This window comes from Leptodactylus fuscus, chromosome 2 (genome assembly GCF_031893055.1).
Source record: "Leptodactylus fuscus isolate aLepFus1 chromosome 2, aLepFus1.hap2, whole genome shotgun sequence".
NCBI lineage: Eukaryota > Metazoa > Chordata > Amphibia > Anura > Leptodactylidae > Leptodactylus > Leptodactylus fuscus.
In genome coordinates, this window is record NC_134266.1 from 7,276,220 (window position 1) to 7,291,465 (window position 15,246).

Here is a 15,246-nt window from a genome sequence, read left to right on the forward strand (position 1 = left end):
CGCCCTGGTAACCAGAGCCCTCGGCCATCTGTGGAGGAGACATTCTCATGACCTGATTTCCTCTTTTTCATACATAATTTTAATGCCCTATTATAATTAATCACGGGATTCTGGGCTTTAGGATGACCATGGCATTGCCCCTAATGGTTACCCCCAGTTTTATGATCTGAGTTATAGTAAATCTGACGGGCTGAGCTGTCCCTGCCCCAGCCTGTCCTGATCCTCGCCCCACTTCATCAGTTTTCTTAAAAAAATTGCAAGCAAGACACCGAAACAAGAAAGTGGCAAATCCTTGGTGCCTATATGAGTCGGTGTTCTCTTTTGATTGAGATCTATTAATCCTAATTAGAGATGAGCGAGTACTGTTGGGATCAGCCGATCCGAACAGCACGCTCACATAGAAATGAATGGACGTAGCCGGCACGCGGGGGGTTAAGCGGCCGGCCACCATCAAAGCGGAAGTACCAGGTGCATCCATTAATTTCTATGGAGCGTGCTGTTCGGATCGGCTGATCCAAACAGTACTCGCTCATCTCTAATCCTAATGTAGTGAATACCCCCTTATGGCCGCCATGAATCCCCCATCCCTATTTCCCCATTCTTCGGATCCCACAATCTTCCTGAATAGACGACCCGTCAGCCCTCACATCATCTGTACGACTCCAAAAAACCTGACAACAGCTGAACAATTATATAAAATACTGAATTTCCTTCTACAAATATTGACGGGCTCACATTTCAGGCAGGTGCCGGCTGCCCCCCATGTACCTGATGGTTTCCCTTTCATCTTTCTATCAGTCTCATTTACTGCTCAAAGAAAGACCAACAAAAGCCGGTAATTACAGAGATATAATCCTAAAAACCAGAGCGAGCGCCGCAGCCGAGGGAGGATTTACTGGGTAATAACTGGAGCAAGCAAGACAAGATGTACAGATGACATAGGACTGTTCACCCCAATACGGAGTGTTACAAACATACTATAAGGCTGGGCTCACACTGCAAACAGCCCAAACTGCTCCGACATACAGATCTGCTCAGTGACTGAAGCTATAACACCAATTACTGTGTACTGATCCTGAGCTAAATCCTGTATTATACTCCAGAGCTGCGCTCACTATTCTGCAGGTACAGTCACTGTGTACATACATTACATTACTTATCCTGTATTATACTCCAGAGCTGCGCTCATTATTCTGCTGGTGCAGTCACTGTGTACATACATTACATATCCTGTATTATACTCCAGAGCTGCACTCACTATTCTGCTGGTACAGTCACTGTGTACATACATTACATTACTTATCCTGTATTATACTCCAGAGCTGCGCTCACTATTCTGCTGGTACAGTCACTGTGTACATACATTACATTACTTATCCTGTATTATACTCCAGAGCTGCGCTCACTATTCTGCTGGTGCAGTCACTGTGTACATACATTACATTACTTATCCTGTATTATACTCCAGAGCTGCGCTCACTATTCTGCTGGTACAGTCACTGTGTACATACATTACATTACTTATCCTGTATTATACTCCAGAGCTGCGCTCACTATTCTGCTGGTGCAGTCACTGTGTACATACATTACATTACTTATCCTGTATTATACACCAGAGCTGCGCTCACTATTCTGCTGGTGCAGTCACTGTGTACATACATTACATTACTTATCCTGTATTATACTCCACAGCTGCGCTCACTATTCTGCTGGTACAGTCACTGTGTACATACATTACATTACTAATCCTGTATTATACTCCAGAGCTGCGCTCACTATTCTGCCGATGCAGACACTGTGTACATACATTACTTATCCTGTATTATACTCCAGAGCTGCGCTCACTATTCTGCCGATGCAGTCACTGTGTACATACATTACATTACTTATCCTGTATTATACACCAGAGCTGCGCTCACTATTCTGCTGGTACAGTCACTGTGTACATACATTACATTACTTATACTGTATTATACTCCAGAGCTGCACTCACTATTCTGCTGGTACAGTCACTGTGCACATACATTACTTATCCTGTATTATACTCCAGAGCTGCGCTCACTATTCTGCTGGTACAGTCACTGTGTACATACATTACATTACTTATCCTGTATTAGGGTGCATGCACACTACGTAACGCCGGGCGTGTATGAGAGCCGTACACGCCGGCGTTACAGCAGGGCTGCCGAACACTTCCCATTCACTTCAATGGGAGCGCTCGTAAACGCCGCTGTTACGAGCGCTCCCATTGAAGTGAATGGGAAGTGTTCGGCAGTCTGCCGTAATGCCGGCGTGTACGGCTCTCATACACGCCCGGCGTTACGTAGTGTGCATGCACCCTTATACTCCAGAGCTTCGCTCACTATTCTGCTGGTACAGTCACTGTGTACATACATTACATTACTTATCCTGTATTATACTCCAGAGCTGCGCTCACTATTCTGCTAGTACAGTCACTGTGTACATACATTACATTACTTATCCTGTATTATACTCCAGAGCTGCGCTCACTATTCTGCTGGTACAGTCACTGTGTACATACATTACATTACTTATCCTGTATTATACTCCAGAGCTGCGCTCACTATTCTGCTGGTACAGTCACTGTGTACATACATTACATTACTTATCCTGTATTATACTCCAGAGCTGCGCTCACTATTCTGCTGGTACAGTCACTGTGTACATACATTACATTACTTATCCTGTATTATACTCCAGAGCTGCGCTCACTATTCTGCTGGTCACTGTGTACATACATTACATTACTTAGGTTTCGGGCTCTCTCCCTCTTTTTGATGTTTTCTTATTAATAACCTTGTAGATGGAGTCAATAAACTTTGGCTGGATTGTGAAATATTAAAGAGAGAGTCTGTGAGGACTTGGCAGCCGGGGAAGATAAATAATGGATGTTAGATATGTTGTGTAATGTGGAGTGTTGTGCGGAGTCTGCAGGATGATTGTCCAATACAATACACAGCCATACACTTCAGATAGCGCTTTATCTCAATGGCCCCAATATGTTTGGTCTGTCCATAGCAAACTGCACAATCCTCTCCCCCAACCCATATGACGTACAGCTGACACACATCTGTATACGGCTAGTAATGTCTGCGGCGTACAGGTTACTATAAAACGCTACACTTCAGCCCTGCTAGTCCTTGGGTGGTATTCACACAACCGTACATAAAAAATAAGTATGAAGAATAGACACCCTTCCATTTTCATCACAGTCTATTTGGACATGTCGGACATCCGTGGGACTGATTCATGAAGACAGACCATCAAGAAATAGACACGTGAACAGACACGCCAATACAAAACATCTTAAAAACTGAAATGAAAAAATTGCGCTTATTTTTGATGCTTTTTTTTGCAGCCGTGTGAACCGTCCCCAATGCCCTAAGCTGGAGCGATCGCTGTGTCCCCGGCACGGATGACACGATCCCATTGTATAATAATAGGGTGAAGCTCTGGGCGGAGGTCAGCTCTGATAATGATGTAGACGCTGTCGCTAATATTCACAATCCTTCCTGGGGCTACAGAATCTGCGGGTTACAGCTACAGACGCCATACTGGGAAGGAAAAATAAGACTGAACGTGTTACGGTTTTATTTCAGGGATCCGGATTATGGGTGGACGAGTCTATGATCCTGCAACGAGCTGAAAGACACTCCAGTAATCGGAGGAGAAGGTGTCGGGGTCTGTGTCCTCACACGCCGTGGCAGCGGCCATGAATGTAAACAAGTGCGGCCTACAATGTCCGAAAAAATGACGTTTAGTGTTGCCAATAGCAACCAATCACTTGCCATGGTAATAATTATTTCATTAGACCTAATTACTATAAGTAAACCCAATAATTAGATTTTCCGGGGATACACTGAGGGACATGACGGTCTATAGGGATACACTGAGGGACGTGACGGTCTATAGGAATACACTGAGGGACATGGCGGTCTATAGGAATACACTGAGGGACATGGCGGTCTATAGGAATACACTGAGGGACATGGCGGTCTATAGGAATACACTGAGGGACGTGGCGGTCTATAGGAATACACTGAGGGACGTGACGGTCTATAGGAATACACTGAGGGACATGGCGGTCTATAGGAATACACTGAGGGACATGGCGGTCTATAGGAATACACTGAGGGACATGACGGTCTATAGGGATACACTGAGGGACGTGACGGTCTATAGGAATACACTGAGGGACATGGCGGTCTATAGGAATACACTGAGGGACATGGCGGTCTATAGGAACACACTGAGGGACATGGCGGTCTATAGGAATACACTGAGGGACATGGCGGTCTATAGGAATACACTGAGGGACATGGCGGTCTATAGGAATACACTGAGGGACATGGCGGTCTATAGGAATACACTGAGGGACGTGACGGTCTATAGGAATACACTGAGGGACATGGCGGTCTATAGGAATACACTGAGGGACATGGCGGTCTATAGGAATACACTGAGGGACATGACGGTCTATAGGGATACACTGAGGGACGTGACGGTCTATAGGAATACACTGAGGGACATGGCGGTCTATAGGAATACACTGAGGGACATGGCGGTCTATAGGAATACACTGAGGGACATGACGGTCTATAGGAATACACTGAGGGACATGGCGGTCTATAGGAATACACTGAGGGACGTGACTGTCTATAGGAATACACTGAGGGACATGACGGTCTATAGGAATACACTGAGGGACATGGCGGTCTATAGGAATACACTGAGGGACATGACGGTCTATAGGAATACACTGAGGGACATGGCGGTCTATAGGAATACACTGAGGGACGTGACGGTCTATAGGAATACACTGAGGGACATGGCGGTCTATAGGAATACACTGAGGGACATGGCGGTCTATAGGAATACACTGAGGGACATGGCGGTCTATAGGAATACACTGAGGGACGTGGCGGTCTATAGGGATACACTGAGGGACATGGCGGTCTATAGGAATACACTGAGGGACATGACGGTCTATAGGAATACACTGAGGGACATGGCGGTCTATAGGAATACACTGAGGGACATGGCGGTCTATAGGAATACACTGAGGGACATGGCGGTCTATAGGAATACACTGAGGGACATGGCGGTCTATAGGAATACACTGAGGGACATGGTGGTCTATAGGAATACACTGAGGGACATGGCGGTCTATAGGGATACACTGAGGGACGTGACGGTCTATAGGAATACACTGAGGGACGTGACGGTCTATAGGAATACACTGAGGGACATGGCGGTCTATAGGAATACACTGAGGGACGTGACTGTCTATAGGAATACACTGAGGGACGTGGCGGTCTATAGGGATACACTGAGGAACGTGTTGGTCAGAGTTTTTTGGTATCTCTACCTCTGCGTCTTTGTCACTTTTGGATTTGTCCATCAGTTTCGCCTTTTTCGCCCTGAATACAATGGCGCACATTATAATGCCTCTCACTAAACCAGTTGTAGTCCTTGGGGCCGCCCGATCTGACAGCGCAGCAGTGACAGCGGAGGAACGTTCTTATGGCATGAAGGAAGTATGTGAGGTGTGGTGAGTGACACGACACAGCTGGAGACAGACACCATAGCAGAACGCGGAAGGTGCACGCCGCACCGCCGAAACACAAAAAGTGTTATTTTAGCGGAATCTGATGTTCTTTAGATTCTTGTCATGTTGAGCTACTTGACAATGCGGAAATGTATTTATCAGATGAAGCAGAGGTGTGTTTGCAGGATGCTGCAGGGATCAGGGTGTCAGATGGAGCAGAGGTGAATGTGACATGTCGTGTCGCTGTAGTTTCCCCATAGCCCTGCAGGTAACTAGAGTTCATAGACACAGTTAGCTCTGCTACATCTACTGAATGATCCGAAGTGCTGTGTCGGCACGGCCCGGCCACCTGTCACTTCCGTAGCGCTGTACAATCCATCTTGGTGCTGGCGGCGATCCCGGACACCTCTCTAATAATGAGATGAAGCTAATGAGATGGTATTGATTGCTGGAGCAGGGGCGGCGATGGCGGCCACCGGGGATTGGACACAAAATATCCTGGGTGTGTAGTGGGAAACCCCAGAAATCTCCGGGGAGGACGGAGCGAGGGCGATACTGGGCCATATATGATCTAGTGCTTGGCTGTTTCTGTAATTCCCATGCAAGTAGATGGGGAGAGCCGTGCTCGTGTGCAGCCATCTTAATACAGTGGTTACCTCACCAGGGGCTGACCATGACGGGACCCCCACTCTAGATATAGGTGCAGAGCCCAGAGGTGGAACCCCCATCTATCAGACACTTAAGGCGTACCTACTGGACATACCCCTTTAAAGGGTGACATCTGAAGATACAATGCTTACATTAAAGATCACCACACACCTCTCCTGAAATACTCTGTGCTGCTTGATACCCACTGAGTCTGTGACCTCCCAAAGGATCAGTGCACTCATTCCCTGAAATACTCTGTGCTGCTTGATACCCACTGAGTCTGTGACCTCCCAAAGTATCAGTGCACTCATTCCCTGAAATACTCTGTGCTGCTTGATACCCACTGAGTCTGTGACCTCCCAAAGTATCAGTGCACTCATTCCCTGAAATACTCTGTACTGTTTCTTCCAGCCCATAACCAATCACAAACACCAGCACACTCCTCTCCAGAAATACTCTGTGCTGCTGTGGACCGTCTCCTTCCCCCCATATAGTTTTCAGTCTGTGAGTTCACTACATTTGTTTCCTGAAATACTCTGTACTGCAGGAAGACATCGTTCCTTCCAGCCCATAACTTTCCAGGGGATCAGCACACTCCTCTCCTGAAATACTCTGTGCTGCTGAGCTCCTACTCCTCTCCCTCTATATTGCTCCATCAGTGACGTCCCATAAGAGTAGCACCTTCATTTCCTGAAATACTCTGTACTGCAGGTAGACACTGCTCCTTGTAGCCCACCTCCTACATTCCTCTCCTGAAATACTCTGTGTTGCTGGGGAGTCTCTTGGCAGCCCTGTCCTCATTCACATTATCACAGGTCACTGCCCCCCACATAATCAGCACACTTCTTGCCTGAGATACTCTGTGCTGCTGTGGCAGCACAGCTATAGGCGGATACATGAATACTGGTGGGAGGTTGATAAGTCTGACACGTGGACCTAGCACATATCACATAGCCCCGTTCCGATCGATGCCACCTCGCTGTCATGCCAATTATCGGACTGACGTATTGGGCACTGCCCAGAGATCATGTGACGGCATCAACATAAAAAATCCACAGAACCTTGTGAAATCTCTGCCCTGGTGCTCAGCAAACACTCAGCGCTTACCTAAGGAGTATGTCTATATATTATTATCCTCTACTCCAGTCACATCCAAAGCTGCACTGCTCACAATTCTACTGGATTCCTCTTCTCTGCAGGAGACAGAAGTGTGATGCCGAAAAGCATTACTTAATGGCATGCAGGAGAATTGTCTCTGCAGCTTTGACTGTGACTGGAGCATTCGCCATGTTGGGGTCCAGGGGCCTACCTTGCCCGGCGTGCTGGTGTAGTTGAAGACGTAGACCTGCTCCGTGCTCCTGTCAATATGTCCGGAGTAAAACTTGCCAATCTGCGCTTCTGTATTGGCCGTCGATCGGCTGTCTGCTCCGGTCAGATCTGCCAGGATTAGGAAGACGACCCCCGAGCAAATCCAGGGGGCGAGTACTGAAGACCCCATTGTTATGGTCGAGTCTGGACCCACTGAAACGATCAGATAAACTGGAGACCCCTCTCCATGGAGTGGAACAATCCAATCAAAATAGATATATAATGTCAGCACAGCCGATCCGGATCAATACATGTCTACAATAAAGGGGGAAAGAGTGGGAGAAATGTCTGATACTTGTCCAAATCTATCTACACATATCCATCAGGATCATATCGATCTCATATCTATCTATCACACAAAACACACAACCTTATACATACAATATACATTGCTGCACATTATCATACATTCAGGACACACCATCCCATGTCATTATATATATATCATACATCACCCCATGTTATCATACATACTGTATACATTGCCCTATCTTATGCATATAATACACATCCCCCCCATGTTATCATACATACACTATACATATCATGCATGTCACTCCATGCTATCATACATACAGTATACATTCCCCCATGTTATCATACATAGAGTACTAATTACCCTATCTTATCAAACATATAATACATATCGCCCTATCTTATCTTATCATACATATAATACACATCCCCCCATGTTATCATACCTGCCACACATGCCTAGTCCAGGCTCAGCAGTGCAGGGTCTGGGGCTCTGATCACACATTATTATCACACACTCCCCAGTGATTTCTGGCACTGACTCACCTGCCTGGCTGTGATCTCCCCCTGGTGCAGGGCTGCTGCTGCTGCTGCTGTCACTGGTGGGCTGCTCAGGGCACCTCCAACCACCATCCCCTGAGCCCAGGATGCCACAGCCAAGGCAGCAGGCACAGGGTGCAGCCAAGGAGCCCTCCCCTGCTGCCCCCTGATTGGCTGCCTGTGGCCGGAGAAAGGACAGCTGACCAATCACTGCAGACTCTTCCTACATTGTTCTCACAATTCGGTTCTAAAGGTGCAAGGTGCAAAGGAATCAGAGCAATGACTCTGGCGCCACCTGCTGATAGGATAGGAAGTTACACATCTTACTACACCCTGATATCATAGAGCAAATATTATTATATAACATTATTATTATACAGGGATGTAGATATATAGGGGTGCAGAGGAAGTCAACACTATAGCTATATAGGGGTGCAGAGGAAGCCAACACTACCAGGACCTGCACCACATAAGTCCCCCTAAGGACCCTTTGCACATAAGATTTACCCTAGCAGTATGTAGGGGTGTCATTATAATATGCATCGAGGCCCAGAAGCTTCAAATTACCCCTCTGTTATTACATATCACATAGATAGTTATCTACACCCCCTACCCAATATTACTGACAGTGCAATAACAATAACCATATAATAAATGTTGTAGCGTCTTATAGCAATATGTACACTGTTATCACATTTCTTGTATTGTACAGTCACAGCTGTGTGTTTTGGCACACCTGAAATTTTTCCAGAAAATGAAGTCCTTATCCCAGAATATTTTTGCAATTCCACAGTTTGTTATACACAGGTTCATTTCTTTTGTGTGCATTGCAACAACACGAAAAAAAAACAAAAAACGGCAAATTGGACAATTTCACACAAAACTCAAAAAATGGGCCTAACAAATTTATTGGCGACTCTTCAAAATTGTGGGTAAATAACTTTGTTTCAGGCATGTGATGCTGGTTCAGTCTCCCCTGTGGCAAGTAACAGGTGTGAGTAATATAAGAATCACACCTGAAGCCAGACAAAAAGGGGAGAAGTTGTTTCAATCTCTGCAGTGTCTGTGTGCACTGCGCACGGAAAACAGAAAAAGGAGAAGAGAACTGTCTGAGAACCAAAATTGTGGAACAATATGAACAATTTCAAGGTTACAAGTCCATCTCCAGAGATCTTGTTGTTCTTTTAGCCACGGTTCACTACATAACCCAGAAGTTTACACCCCATGGCCCTGGAGCTAATCTCCCTGGATGTGGACAGAAGAGAGAAACAGGTGAAAGGTTGTAACGCAGGATAGTCCGGATGGTGGATAAGAAGCCCAAAGCAATTGTCAGAGACATCCGGGGACATCAGTGTCAGCAACAACTATCTGTCAGACACATAGGAGGACCCCACAGCTGACACTGACACAAAAAATGTAACCAAAATCCTTCTGGGGAAGTGTCTTGTGCACAGAGGAGACCAAGGAAGAGGATTTTGGTAAATCCCATCATTCTACTGTTTACTGAAAACGGAATGAGTTCTACAAAGAATGTACATCTATCTAATCTACATCTATCTAATCTACAGATGATTTTTTTTTTTTACGTAGATTGCTAGCCCCATATTGGGATCATCACAATGTACATTTTTTTTTCCTATCAGTATGTCTTTGTAGAATGGGAGGAAATCCACTTAAACACGGGGAGAACATACAAACTCCTTGCAAATGTTGTTCCTGGTGGGATTTGAACCCAGGACCCCAGCGCTGTAAGGCTACAGTGTTAAGCACTGAGCCACTGTGTTGCCCTTAACACAGATGATTGTATCAGAAAATACTGTTAAACTAAGTTTTGGGTAAGTAACTTCCTGTAGAAACTTTTCTATGGATCTCGCTAAAGAGCAGCCATCCAGGATTGGGCAGATCGTACTAGTGTCAGGGGGCTGCAGAGGTTTGTTATTTACTATGGGAGATTTCTCCTATCTCTTTCTTCTATAGTGGCTCCCATTACAGCTTTAACTAAGAAGTTACCCTTCCCCTTCACTACTTGAAAATTTGATTCACCTTCCATTCATTTTAACAGGACCAGCATTGCCAAAGTACAGCGCTCAGCTTTCTCCCATTGAAATGAATGGAGCAGGGCGTGCATATTTCAGACCAAACTGGGGTGCAAAACCAGCTGAGTTCCTTGCAGACGGACCCCCCACGATCACTAAGTTGCTCTCTAGCCTGTGTTATGACCGGAATGTTCCTTGAAGGCCTTTTCTTCTAGTTCTTGAGACTCCCGGATGTTGATCTCTCTTGTTGGGGTAGACACCTCAGACCCCAACTGGTAATACTTTCTCAAGAAAATCCTTAAACTTCTCTTCTGAACCGCTCAACCGCAGAGCAGCTAGATGGTTCCACTAGGGTTGATTTCAGGATTACAGGGACAGACAAACCTGCCATTCTACATATTGTCTGTAACTACCATAGACGTGAATGGGAGTAAACCGGAGAGACGAGTATGAGAGGTTAAAGGGGGATGCTCAGGATAATTTTTTATTATATTAGGTAGGGGAAGGTGAAAAACAAAACAAAAAAAAACCCCAAACATATTCACCTGTCCCCAGTGATCCGGTGTTTCATCGTTCATCCTGCTGCTGGGCTTTCGTTTTGCCACAAGTAATATTTTTTTATTTTTTATCCTGGACAACCCCTTATCCGGATCTGCGCCAATGATACAGAATGGTTTGGAAGCCCCCCTATCAGTGAATGCATCATGAATGGCACTTGGACGTGTTACCCAGTGTAATCCGCTATAAACACCCCCACCTCGGACAGTACACTTGGCCATGGGACCTAATTCTGTCATACTGTAAGTCTTGGAGATTTCTGAGTATTGGAAGACACTGATAAAAAATGACATTTGTAATGTGGATGTGATACACTCTTTATATTTCATGTACTGTCCAGTTATTGCATAATCTTCCCCTACTGTAAGTCATGGGGATAACTGAGTACTGGGGAAAAGAATTGCTATAGGTGAAGTCCATTTCTGCTGCTGGTGTCCAGCTGGTTTTGGTACAGATAAGTTGAGGTACGCTGACATATTATTACATTGGGTGATTACAACCTGTTCAGCAAAACACAAGACCCCAGAAACTACTACTAGTCGTACAAAACACAAGACCCCAGAAACTACAACTTGTCCTGCAAATCAAAAGACCCCGTAAACTATAACCTGTCCTGCAAAACAAGAGACCCAAAAAACTACAACTTGTCCTACAAAACACAAGACCCCAGAAACTACTACTAGTCCTACAAAACACAAGACCCCAGAAACTACTACTAGTCCTACAAAACACAAGACCCCAGAAACTACTACTAGTCCTGCAAAACAAAAGACCCCAGAAACTACTACCTGTCCTGCAAAACACAAGAATCCAAAAACTACAACCAGTCCTGCAAAACACAAGACCCCAGAAACTACAAGTTGTCCTACAAAACATGAGACCTCATACAGTTTGAATAACAAGCTATGAAAGGTCATCATGAAGCAGATAATATCTGGCCTCCTTCTTCTTTGCATCGGCCTGAGCCTGTGATAATGACTACTCGGTGCTTTCTACGTCACTCTATTCATGGTCTGATTATAGATTTCAGCTCCGGGGACGTCTTGACTTTTCCCTCTGCTGATAATTTGGATATTTGATCTTGTAGGGAAATGTTACAACAACAGGCCGAGGCCTCTATTATAGGATTGCTGTGATCCGGGTCTATGGGGCCGTGCGCTTGGTAAAGTCATTCATTGTCGGCGGCGGGGGACGGTCACTGCCTCATCTTTGTATGTGCGGCTGATAACAATCATGAAGGATCTTGTTAACTGACGGTAAACGTGGCGCCGACCTGTAATTGTAATGTATTGTAATAACTCACAAAAGGCGCAGACAGACCTCCGTGATCGTACACGGGTCCCATTACTACTCAGGGCTCGTTCACATCTGCGCCGGTCTCCATTCTGCAGGTTTCCGTTTCCTGCACAAAACAGAGGCAGGAGACGGAAACCTGCAGGACTCTTTCTCACCCATTCATTTGAAAGGGTGAGAAAGCTGTCTGGCCGTGAGCGGCGGTGAGCGTTTTATGCTCTCCGCGGCAAAACCGTTTTTTTTAAAACTGGACACAGAGTCAGACATGCAGTACTCTGTGTCCGGTTTAAAAAAAAAAACGGCTTTGCCGCAGAGAGCATAAAACGCTCACCGCCGCTCACAGCCGGACTCGGCATGACAGGTTGGCATGCAGAAGACAGAAACCTGAAAACGGAGTGCCGAACGCTGGTGTGAACCCAATGTAAGCCGGATATACACAGGCGGGTAGTATACACTATATACACAGGCGGGTATTATACACCATATACACAGCAAGGTATTATATACTATATACACAGCCGGGTAGTATACACTATATACACAGCCGGGTAGTATACACTATATACACAGCCGGGTAGTATACGCTATATACAGCAGGGTAGTATACACTATATACAGCAGGGTAGTATACACTATATACAGGAGAGTAGTATACACTATATACAGCAGGGTAGTATACACTATATACAGCCGGGTAGTATACACTATATACAGCAGAGTAGTATATACTATATACAGCAGGGTAGTATACACTATATACACTATATACACTATATACAGCAGGGTAGTATACACTATATACACTATATACATTATATACAGCAGGGTAGTATACATTATATACAGCAGGGTAGTATACACTATATACAGCCGGGTAGTATACACTATATACAGCAGGGTAGTATACACTATATACATTATATACAGCAGGGTAGTATACACTATATACACTATATACATTATATACAGCAGGGTAGTATACACTATATACATTATATACAGCAGGGTAGTATACACTATATACAGCAGAGTAGTATACACTATATACAGCAGGGTAGTATACATTATATACAGCAGGGTAGTATACACTATATACACTATATACACTATATACAGCAGGGTAGTATACACTATATAAACTATATACATTATATACAGCAGGGTAGTATACACTATATACAGCAGAGTAGTATACACTATATACAGCAGGGTAGTATACACTATATACAGCAGGGTAGTATACACTATATACACTATATACATTATATACAGCAGGGTAGTATACACTATATACACTATATACACTATATACATTATATACAGCAGGGTAGTATACACTATATACAGCAGGGTAGTATACACTATATACAGCAGGGTAGTATACACTATATACACTATATACATTATATACAGCAGGGTAGTATACACTATATACAGCCGGGTAGTATACACTATATACAGGAGAGTAGTATACACTATATACACTATATACATTATATACAGCAGGGTAGTATACACTATATACAGCAGGGTAGTATACACTATATACAGAAGGGTAGTATACACTATATACAGGAGAGTAGTATACACTATATACACTATATACACTATATACACTATATACAGGAGAGTAGTATACACTATATACAGCAAAGTAGCATACACTATATACAGGAGAGTAGTATACACTATATACAGCAGGGTAGTATACACTATATACAGCAGAGTAGTATACACTATATACAGGAGAGTAGTATACACTATATACAGCAGGGTAGTATACACTATATACAGCAGGGTAGTATACACTATATACAGCAGGGTAGTATACACCATATACAGCCGGGTAGTATACACTATATACAGCAGAGTAGTATACACTATATACAGCCGGGTAGTATACACTATATACAGGAGAGTAGTATACACTATATACAGCAGAGTAGTATACACTATATACAGCAGGGTAGTATACACTATATACAGGAGAGTAGTATACACTATATACAGCAGAGTAGTATACACTATATACAGCAGGGTAGTATACACTATATACAGCAGAGTAGTATACACTATATACAGCAGGGTAGTATACACTATATACAGGAGAGTAGTATACACTATATACAGCAGAGTAGTATACACTATATACAGCAGGGTAGTATACACTATATACAGCAGAGTAGTATACACTATATACAGCGGGTAGTATACACTATATACAGCTGGGTAGTATACACTATATACAGGAGAGTAGTATACACTATATACAGCTGGGTAGTATACACTATATACAGCAGAGTAGTATACACTATATACAGCTGGGTAGTATACACTATATACAGCCGGGTAGTATACACTATATACAGCAGGGTAGTATACACTATATACAGCAGGGTAGTATACACTATATACAGCAGAGTAGTATACACTATATACAGCAGGGTAGTATACACTATATACAGCAGGGTAGTATACACCATATACAGCAGGGTAGTATACACTATATACAGCAGGGTAGTATACACTATATACAGCAGAGTAGTATACACTATATACACTATATACATTATATACAGCAGGGTAGTATACACTATATACACTATATACATTATATACAGCAGGGTAGTATACACTATATACACTATATACAGCAGAGTAGTATACACTATATACAGCAGGGTAGTATACACTATATACAGCAGAGTAGTATACACTATATACAGCCGGGTAGTATACACTATATACAGCAGAGTAGTATACACTATATACAGCAGAGTAGTATACACTATATACAGCCGGGTAGTATACACTATATACAGCAGAGTAGTATACACTATATACAGCAGGGTAGTATACACTATATACACTATATACATTATATACACTATATACAGCAGGGTAGTATACACTATATACAGCAGGGTAGTATACACTATATACAGCAGAGTAGTATACACTATATACACTATATACACT

At 43.9% G+C, this 15,246-nt stretch overlaps 1 protein-coding gene across 2 annotated transcripts in view; it reads right to left on the reverse strand.

Annotated features, from left to right (window-relative positions):
• Positions 1–8,517, reverse strand: part of SIDT1 (SID1 transmembrane family member 1) — a 31,793-nt gene extending 23,276 nt beyond the window's left edge. For both annotated transcript variants that reach the window (XM_075263321.1, XM_075263320.1), the window contains exons 1-2: positions 8,387–8,517; positions 7,527–7,840 (exon numbers count right to left, since the gene is read on the reverse strand). In XM_075263321.1, coding sequence (XP_075119422.1) covers positions 7,527–7,715 — 189 coding nt within the window. In that variant the 5' untranslated portion in view covers positions 7,716–7,840; positions 8,387–8,517. The remainder of the gene's footprint in view (positions 1–7,526; positions 7,841–8,386) is intronic.
• Between the last annotated feature and the right edge of the window lie 6,729 nt (positions 8,518–15,246).